At 46.7% G+C, this 10,000-nt stretch overlaps 1 protein-coding gene across 1 annotated transcript in view; it reads left to right on the forward strand.

Annotated features, from left to right (window-relative positions):
- LOC120066493 (transmembrane and coiled-coil domain protein 3-like) overlaps positions 1 to 10,000 on the forward strand; it is a 60,038-nt gene that overhangs the window by 48,928 nt on the left and 1,110 nt on the right. The window contains exons 2-7 of the mRNA XM_039017906.1: positions 5,884 to 6,084; positions 6,251 to 6,340; positions 6,568 to 6,620; positions 7,158 to 7,409; positions 7,782 to 8,225; positions 8,635 to 8,770. Coding sequence (XP_038873834.1) covers positions 5,884 to 6,084; positions 6,251 to 6,340; positions 6,568 to 6,620; positions 7,158 to 7,409; positions 7,782 to 8,225; positions 8,635 to 8,770 — 1,176 coding nt within the window. The remainder of the gene's footprint in view (positions 1 to 5,883; positions 6,085 to 6,250; positions 6,341 to 6,567; positions 6,621 to 7,157; positions 7,410 to 7,781; positions 8,226 to 8,634; positions 8,771 to 10,000) is intronic.

The raw sequence follows: 10,000 nt of genomic DNA on the forward strand, positions 1-10,000 counted from the left end.
TTGTGTAGTTGTCATAGGAAAATAAGTACATTGTGTTGTTGTCATAGGAAAATAAGTACATTGTGTTGTTGTCATAGGAAGATAAGTACATTGTGTAGTTGTCATAGGAAAATAAGTACATTGTGTAGTTGTCATAGGAAAATAAGTACATTGTGTAGTTGTCATAGGAAGATAAGTACATTGTGTAGTTGTCATAGGAAAATAAGTACATTGTGTTGTTGTCATAGGAAAATAAGTACATTGTGTAGTTGTCATAGGAAAATAAGTACATTGTGTAGTTGTCATAGGAAAATAAGTACATTGTGTAGTTGTCATAGGAAAATAAGTACATTGTGTAGTTGTCATAGGAAAATAAGTACATTGTGTAGTTGTCATAGGAAAATAAGTACATTGTGTAGTTGTCATAGGAAAATAAGTACATTGTGTAGTTGTCATAGGAAAATAAGTACATTGTGTAGTTGTCATAGGAAAATAAGTACATTGTGTAGTTGTCATAGGAAAATAAGTACATTGTGTAGTTGTCATAGGAAAATAAGTACATTGTGTTGATGTCATAGGAAAATGGTGCATTATAGTGAAACGAATGACTAGCTACTTGCTAGTAGAGATTTTCTGAGTGTGGTGCATTCATGAGAACCATGTTGATGTCATAGGAGAGTGGTGCATCAGCACAGTAAAACCCATGGCTTACTGTCTAGTACAGTAGGGGGATTTTCTGAGTGTGTCGCTGGGTGTGTGTGTGTGTTGCTCTGTCTTTATCTTTGACCTAGATGTGCGGGCTCCATTTCTCATAATCATTACTCACAATATGGCCATCATCCTGTCATCTGGACGCTACAGCGTAAACAAATTAGGAGCTGGGTCCTAAAATATAACAGACGTGACAAATAAGGGATTTACACACACACACACACACACACACACACACACACACACACACACACACACACACACACACACACACACACACACACACACACACACACACACACACACACACACACACACACACACACACACACACACACACACACACACAGAAAAGTAGGTATTTGGAACACATATTTGGAATAGCCTCTGTGTCAATCTAGATATGTTCATGCTTTCCAGGGGAGTGTGTCTCGTCAGTCAGGGGATTGAATGGGACATTGTATTATTGTCTAGATGTTGGCCAGCTGGCCTCCACAGCTCTCTGTGACTTAGTTGGCTTCATGAGTCAGACAGTTTCTCATTCCCAGTAAACATCCTTTTGGTTTTGAAATCCATTTCTCTGAGTGTCTGATTGACTTGCGGTTCTGTAGTTTAAGCAGGTCCATAAATGATATATAAGCTAATGATTACCAGTTTATAAACTACTTACACACCCTTTATGGGTCCTTTATTAAGTATGGTAACCTAGTGGTTAAAGCGTTGGGCCAGTAACCGAAAGGTTGCTGGATCGAATCCCCGAGCTGACAAGGTAAAATGTGTTGTTCTGCCCCTGAGGAAGGTAGTTAACCCACTGTTCCCCGGGCGCCGTGGATGTCGATTTAAGGCAGCCCCCCGCACCTCTCTGATTCAGAGGAGTTGGGTAAAATGCGGAACACACATTTCAGTTGAAGGAATTCAGTTGTACAACTGACTAGGTATCCCCCTTTTACTTTATGTAAAGTGTTAGTAAATCCATTGTGTGGTGGGACTGGGTACTGTGACACCATTGTCACTGTTGGGGTGGCAGGTAGCCTAGTGGTTAGAGCATTGGGCCAGTAACTGAAAGGTTGCTGGTTTGAATCCCTGAGCTGACAAGGTAAAAAAATCTGTCGTTCTTCCCCTGTTCCCCGGTAGGCCGTTATTGTAAATAAGAATTTGTTCTTAACTGACTTGCCTAGTTAATTAAATAAAACAAATGGATAAATAAAGATGTGGTTGTGTTCCTTCCAGTGTCTCTGACTGAAGGTTATATTGTTCTTTTCCTTCCAGTGTCTCTGACTGAAGGTTCTATTGTTCTGTTCCTTCCAGTGTCTCTGACTGAAGGTTCTATTGTTCTGTTCCTTCCAGTGTCTCTGACTGAAGGTTCTATTGTTCTGTTCCTTCCAGTGTCTCTGACTGAAGGTTCTATTGTTCTGTTCCTTCCAGTGTCTCTGACTGAAGGTTCTATTGTTCTGTTCCTTCCAGTGTCTCTGACTGAAGGTTCTATTGTTCTGTTCCTTCCAGTGTCTCTGACTGAAGGTTCTATTGTTCTATTCCTTCCTGTGTCTCTGACTGAAGGTTCTATTGTTCTGTTCCTTCCAGTGTCTCTGACTGAAGGTTCTGTGGTTCTGTTCCTTCCAGTGTCTCTGACTGAAGGTTCTTTGGTTCTGTTCCTTCCAGTGTCTCTGACTGAAGGTTCTATTGTTCTGTTCCTTCCAGTGTCTCTGACTGAAGGTTCTATTGTTCTGTTCCTTCCAGTGTCTCTGACTGAAGGTTCTGTGGTTGTGTTCCTTCCAGTGTCTGTCTGACTGAAGGTTCTGTGGTTGTGTTCCTTCCAGTGTCTCTGACTGAAGATTCTGTGGTTGTGTTCCTTCCAGTGTCTCTGACTGAAGGTTCCGTGGTTGTGTTCCTTCCAGTGTCTCTGACTGAAGGTTCTGTGGTTCTGTTCCTTCCAGTGTCTCTGACTGAAGGTTCTATTGTTCTGTTCCTTCCAGTGTCTCTGACTGAAGGTTCTATTGTTCTGTTCCTTCCAGTGTCTCTGACTGAAGGTTCTATTGTTCTGTTCCTTCCAGTGTCTCTGACTGAAGGTTCTATTGTTCTGTTCCTTCCAGTGTCTCTGACTGAAGGTTCTGTGGTTCTGTTCCTTCCAGTGTCTCTGACTGAAGGTTCTGTGGTTCTGTTCCTTCCAGTGTCTCTGACTGAAGGTTCTATTGTTCTGTTCCTTCCAGTGTCTCTGACTGAAGGTTCTATTGTTCTGTTCCTTCCAGTGTCTCTGACTGAAGGTTCTGTGGTTCTGTTCCTTCCAGTGTCTCTGACTGAAGGTTCTATTGTTCTGTTCCTTCCAGTGTCTCTGACTGAAGGTTCTATTGTTCTGTTCCTTCCAGTGTCTGTCTGACTGAAGGTTCTGTGGTTGTGTTCCTTCCAGTGTCTGTCTGACTGAAGGTTCTGTGGTTGTGTTCCTTCCGGTGTCTGTCTGACTGAAGGTTCTGTGGTTGTGTTCCTTCCAGTGTCTGTCTGACTGAAGGTTCTGTGGTTGTGTTCCTTCCGGTGTCTGTCTGACTGAAGGTTCTGTGGTTGTGTTCCTTCCAGTGTCAGTCTGACTGAAGGTTCTGTGGTTGTGTTCCTTCCAGTGTCTGTCTGACTGAAGGTTCTGTGGTTGTGTTCCTTCCAGTGTCTCTGACTGAAGGTTCCGTGGTTGTGTTCTTTCCAGTGTCTGTCTGACTGAAGGTTCTGTGGTTCTGTTCCTTCCGGTGTCTGTCTGACTGAAGGTTCTATTGTTCTGTTCCTTCCAGTGTCTCTGACTGAAGGTTCTATTGTTCTGTTCCTTCCAGTGTCTCTGACTGAGGGTTCTATTGTTCTGTTCCTTCCAGTGTCTCTGACTGAAGGTTCTATTGTTCTGTTCCTTCCAGTGTCTCTGACTGAAGGTTATGTGGTTGTGTTCCTTCCAGTGTCTGTCTGACTGAAGGTTCTGTGGTTGTGTTCTATCCAGTGTCTGTCTGACTGAAGGTTCTGTGGTTGTGTTCCTTCCAGTGTCAGTCTGACTGAAGGTTCTGTGGTTGTGTTCCTTCCAGTGTCTCTGACTGAAGGTTCTGTGGTTGTGTTCCTTCCAGTGTCAGTCTGACTGAAGGTTCTGTGGTTGTGTTCCTTCCGGTGTCTGTCTGACTGAAGGTTCTGTGGTTGTGTTCCTTCCAGTGTCTCTGACTGAAGGTTCCGTGGTTGTGTTCCTTCCAGTGTCAGTCTGACTGAAGGTTCTGTGGTTGTGTTCCTTCCAGTGTCTGTCTGACTGAAGGTTCTGTGGTTGTGTTCCTTCCAGTGTCTGTCTGACTGAAGGTTCTGTGGTTGTGTTCCTTCCAGTGTCTGTCTGACTGAAGGTTCTGTGGTTGTGTTCCTTCCAGTGTCTCTGACTGAAGGTTCCGTGGTTGTGTTCCTTCCAGTATCTGTCTGACTGAAGGTTCTGTGGTTGTGTTCCTTCCGGTGTCAGTCTGACTGAAGGTTCTGTGGTTGTGTTCCTTCCAGTGTCTGTCTGACTGAAGGTTCTGTGGTTGTGTTCCTTCCAGTGTCTCTGACTGAAGGTTCTGTGGTTGTGTTCCTTCCAGTGTCTGTCTGACTGAAGGTTCTGTGGTTGTGTTCCTTCCAGTGTCTCTGACTGAAGGTTCTGTGGTTGTGTTCCTTCCAGTGTCTGTCTGACTGAAGGTTCTGTGGTTGTGTTCCTTCCGGTGTCTGTCTGACTGAAGGTTCTGTGGTTGTGTTCCTTCCAGTGTCTGTCTGACTGAAGGTTCTGTGGTTGTGTTCCTTCCAGTGTCTGTCTGACTGAAGGTTCTGTGGTTGTATTCCTTCCAGTGTCTGTCTGACTGAAGGTTCTGTGGTTGTGTTCCTTCCGGTGTCAGTCTGACTGAAGGTTCTGTGGTTGTGTTCCTTCCAGTGTCTGTCTGACTGAAGGTTCTTTGGTTGTGTTCCTTCCAGTGTCAGTCTGACTGAAGGTTCTGTGGTTGTGTTCCTTCCAGTGCCAGTCTGACTGAAGGTTCTGTGGTTGTGTTCCTTCCAGTGTCAGTCTGACTGAAGGTTCTGTGGTTGTGTTCCTTCCAGTGTCAGTCTGACTGAAGGTTCTGTGGTTGTATTCCTTCCAGTGTCTGTCTGACTGAAGGTTCTGTGGTTGTGTTCCTTCCAGTGTCTGTCTGACTGAAGGTTCTGTGGTTGTGTTCCTTCCGGTGTCTGTCTGACTGAAGGTTCTGTGGTTGTGTTCCTTCCGGTGTCTGTCTGACTGAAGGTTCTGTGGTTGTGTTCCTTCCGGTGTCTGTCTGACTGAAGGTTCTGTGGTTGTGTTCCTTCCAGTGTCTCTGACTGAAGGTTCTGTGGTTGTGTTCCTTCCGGTGTCTGTCTGACTGAAGGTTCTGTGGTTGTGTTCCTTCCGGTGTCTGTCTGACTGAAGGTTCTGTGGTTGTGTTCCTTCCGGTGTCTGTCTGACTGAAGGTTCTGTGGTTGTGTTCCTTCCGGTGTCTGTCTGACTGAAGGTTCTGTGGTTGTGTTCCTTCCAGTGTCTCTGACTGAAGGTTCTGTGGTTGTGTTCCTTCCAGTGTCTGTCTGACTGAAGGTTCTGTGGTTGTGTTCCTTTCAGTGTCTCTGACTGAAGGTTCTGTGGTTGTGTTCCTTCCAGTGTCTGTCTGACTGAAGGTTCTGTGGTTGTGTTCCTTCCAGTGTCTGTCTGACTGAAGGTTCTGTGGTTGTGTTCCTTCCAGTGTCTGTCTGACTGAAGGTTCTGTGGTTGTGTTCCTTCCAGTGTCTCTGACTGAAGGTTCTGTGGTTGTGTTCCTTCCGGTGTCTCTTACTGAAGGTTCCGTGGTTGTGTTCCTTCCAGTGTCTGTCTGACTGAAGGTTCTGTGGTTGTGTTCCTTCCAGTGTCTGTCTGACTGAAGGTTCTGTGGTTGTGTTCCTTCCAGTGTCTGTCTGACTGAAGGTTCTGTGGTTGTGTTCCTTCCAGTGTCAGTCTGACTGAAGGTTCTGTGGTTGTGTTCCTTCCAGTGTCTGTCTGACTGAAGGTTCTGTGGTTGTGTTCCTTCCAGTGTCTCTGACTGAAGGTTCTGTGGTTGTGTTCCTTCCAGTGTCTCTGACTGAAGGTTCTGTGGTTGTGTTCCTTCCAGTGTCTCTGACTGAAGGTTCTGTGGTTGTGTTCCTTCCAGTGTCTGTCTGACTGAAAGTTCTGTGGTTGTGTTCCAGGCGGAAAGGAGCAGTGGTGAAGGGAACAGCCTGAACATTCCGGAGTCGATGTGTCGAGGCAGCTCGGAGAACAACCTAGATCTGGATCTGAGCGGTATCCCAGACTCCCAACGCTACCTAGACTCCTCCCACCGCAGCTTAGACTCCTCCTACCGCTCCCTGCCCCCCGGACTCAACAGCCTGCAGCAGAAGATCCTCCGGGTAAATGAGGAAGTTCTCAGTGAATCACACATGGACTGACTGACTATTATTTTTCGTTGACTGTCTTGTCTTGTTCATCTTGATCATCTTGATATTTCTTAGTGCATGCACAAGGCCATAGCAGAATGTCCTTATGGGGATAATAACATTCGTTCTGTTATTTTAGGTGACTGAAGAGTTGAAGATTGAGCAGGAGGCTCGCGACGACAATGTGGCTGAGTACCTGAAATTGGTGAACAGTGCCGACAAGCAGCAGGTGGATAACTCAACTTTTTCTTACCCTGACTAACACTTTTCATTTCTTGCTAGCACTGATTTTGCTGAATATAGTGGCTGAAGAAGAAGTACTGAAGAAAGTTTAATTTGCAATGATTGCGATAAGCGTTTGTTAAACCTACCTATGGTGAATGCACTGATAGCAAGTCACTCTGGATAGGAGCGTCTTATTGCTGAATGTCTAATTATGTAAATGTGAAAATGCAGGTGGGACGCATCAAGCAGGTGTTTGAGAAGAAGAACCAGAAGTCAGCCCACAGGTACTGTTTTATATTACCTCTCTGTAACCTTTTTTTTATGTTGTGAAGTGCTGTTGTGACTTGGGGTTAAATGCACTTTAAATCCAATTATAAACTGGACCGTTCAAGCCCTGAATGCTGATTGGCTGACAGCTGTGGTATATCAGACGAGTATACCACGAGTATGACAAAACATTTATTTTTACGGTCCTAATTATGTTGGTAACCAGTTTATAATAGCAACAAGACACCTCAGGGGTTTGTGATATATGGACAATATACCACGGCTAAGGGCTGTATCCAGGCACTCAGCGTTGCGTCATGCTTAAGAACAGCCCTTAGCCGTGGTATATTGGTCATATACCACACCTCCTCGGGCCTTATTGCTTAAATAACTATATGTCAGAAGCATGTTGAATACCTACAGTGGTCTTGCAGAAACAAGCACACCAATACACTTGAAACGTTGAAAACATTCCCCAGCTTCTTGATACCTCTTTTTAACCAAACCCAACCATGCATTTGATACAGTCTTTTGTGACGTGTGTTGTGACACAGCATCGCCAACATGCAGAAGAAGCTGGAGCAGTATCATAAGAAGATGAAGGACAGCAGTGAGAAGGACGCCAGCTCCAAACACCACAGCAGTCCCAAGGAGACCTCCAAGGACAGGCTGAGTCTCACCATGAGCAACGTGAGCAGCGGTAGTGGACGACACCCCACGGACAAGATCAAGACTGTAGGGCCTGGTGTCTCACTCTCACCACCATTCTTCTTCAGCAAGCCCCGGGACTTTGCCAACCTCCTCAGGTACTGATGCTGTGCTGCTTCAACCGTGTGTGTGTGTGTGTGTGTGTGTGTGTGTGTGTGTGTGTGTGTGTGTGTGTGTGTGTGTGTGTGTGTGTGTGTGTGTGTGTGTGTGTGTGTGTGTGTGTGTGTGTGTGTGTGTGTGTGTGTGTGTGTGTGTGTGTGTGTGTGTGTGTGTGTGTGTGGATACAGATTTATCAGGTCACCATACATTGACCTGTGTGTGTGAGCTAACAAAGCCCCCTGGGATTGATTCTGGGTCTCAGACAGAAGAGACAGCTTGTCTCAGTGGATATGGAATCATCATGACATCATTCATTGACCTCTGTGTTTCTATGACGATAGATAATGAAAGTTCATCTTCTCCTTCTCCAGGAATAAGTTTGGCAGTGCCGACAACATCGCCCACCTCAAGACCTCCCTGGACACGCCCAATTCCTTCCGCTGTGAAGGCACTGGGCGGGCCCTGAGCGGCACCATCGGGGATGGGAAGACAGCGACCCCCGCCGCCACAACGACCCCCAAGTACACCAGCGACGACGAGTGTTCCTCTGGCACGTCCCTGTCTGCGGACAGCAACGGGAACACCTTGGCTCATGGGGTTGGCCTGGGTCTAGAAGGGGGTTTGGGGGCTGCAGTGACTCCTGGACAGAGCCTGGAGGTTGGGGACGGCCAGGGGAGGCTTGACCTGACCATGGAGGAGGTGAGGGAGATCAGGGAGACTCAGGGGCAGCTGGAGGAGGACATGGAGACACTCAGGACCCAGTTCAAGAAAGACTACGGTTTCATCACCCAGACGCTACAGGAGGAAAGATACAGGTGTGTTTACGCTCAGTAACTCTACTAGCACATGGCAGCAATTGGATCCCATTACAGAGTGTTGTAGGAATGTTGTAGGAATGTTACTGGAGGTGAGCTACAGGTTAGAACACACAGCATTGGGAACCTCCATTTAAACACGGTAGTATCAGCTACAACAGCAGGAACAACATGGCTGGCGTGCTCAGCACCTTTCGTTGTACTTGTATAGTACACAGACGGTGTTAGTCCTCTATATGCCAAGCTGGGAACACAGCTGTTTATTTGGCTGTTTTGTTCTGCTTGTCTCCAGCGGTTCTTGTTGCTATGTACCTAAATTGCCGGTGAATGACCAATCACCATTGTGTATACATTTGTATTTCCTGTTAGGTATGAGTGAATAACCCATTCTTCTTCTATTTCCTGGTAGGTATGAGCGTTTGGAGGACCAGCTGAATGATCTGACAGAGCTCCACCAGGCGGAAACAGCCGACCTGAAACAGGAGCTGGCAAGCATCGAGGAGAGAGTAGCCTACCAGGCCTACGAGAGAGCCAGGGATATACAGGTACTGTAGGAGGAGAGGAGAGGAGAGGAGAGGAGAGGAGAGGAGAGGAGAGGAGAGGAGAGGAGAGGAGAGGAGAGGAGAGGAGAGGAGAGGGGAGGGGAGAGGGGAGGGGAGAGGAGAGGAGAGGAGAGGAGAGGAGAGGAGAGGAGAGGAGAGGAGAGGGGAGGGGAGGGGAGGGGAGAGGAGAGGAGAGGAGAGGAGAGGAGAGGAGAGGAGAGGAGAGGAGAGGAGAGGAGAGGAGAGAGTAGCCTACCAGTCCTACGAGAGAGCAAAGGATAAACAGGTACTGTAGGAGGAGAGGAGAGGAGAGGAGAGGAGAGGAGAGGAGAGGAGAGGAGAGGAGAGGAGAGGAGAGGAGAGGTCGAGGGGAGGGGAGGGGAGGGGAGAGGAGAGGAGAGGAGAGGAGAGGAGAGGAGAGGAGAGGAGAGGAGAGGAGAGGAGAGGAGAGGAGAGGAGAGGAGAGGAGAGGAGAGGAGAGGGTAGTTTACCGGGCCTACTAGAGGGAGATGGATAATCAGGGAGATCTCTTTTCATTCATCAAATGCAGGGTGCACAGTGCACTGTATGGCTGTGAGAATTATTTTAGAGTGGACGAAAGTGTGCAGGCAGTCTTTACAGGTGCCTTTTGAAGTGATAGTTTGACAGTCAGATAAAAACATCATGACTGGTTGTGGTTCAAATAGGGATTCTATATGTCATTCTATGATTAGACCGCTCAACATGTTCCGCTTAGGAGGTCCTGTAGCTGGAAGAAATGTACTTTCACCGTGGATAATAACTACATACAATCCTTTACCAAGGTCTGGTAATAAACGATAGATAGCGCCCTGTTCTGGTGGTGCACTTGTACGTCAAGCTGCCTCCCACTACAGAAACAGCTCCTACATTATGGGCCATTGTTATGGACCATTTTGGCCGAGACAAGTTACTACTTACTTAACTACCAATGTGCCCTTGAGCAAGGCTAAAGAGGCTCTGCACTAGAGGCTCTGCACTACAGTTCACTCTGTGCTTACAAAATGTGTCATGAGTGTGTCTGGGAGGGTTGGAAGCAAAATAATTTGCTTTCCAAGATGAACAATAAAGTACAAATCTATTCTAGGAGAAGGAGGACTGGACATGTTAAAGGGGTATATAAACTCCTTCAATATGAAATCAATCCCATTGCTCCTCTGTTTAAACCCAAGGCTGTGTTAGCTAGACATGCTTTATTGATCACTGTTTCCCTCC

The sequence above is a fragment of the Salvelinus namaycush genome, chromosome 21 (genome assembly GCF_016432855.1).
Source record: "Salvelinus namaycush isolate Seneca chromosome 21, SaNama_1.0, whole genome shotgun sequence".
Taxonomy (NCBI): domain Eukaryota; kingdom Metazoa; phylum Chordata; class Actinopteri; order Salmoniformes; family Salmonidae; genus Salvelinus; species Salvelinus namaycush.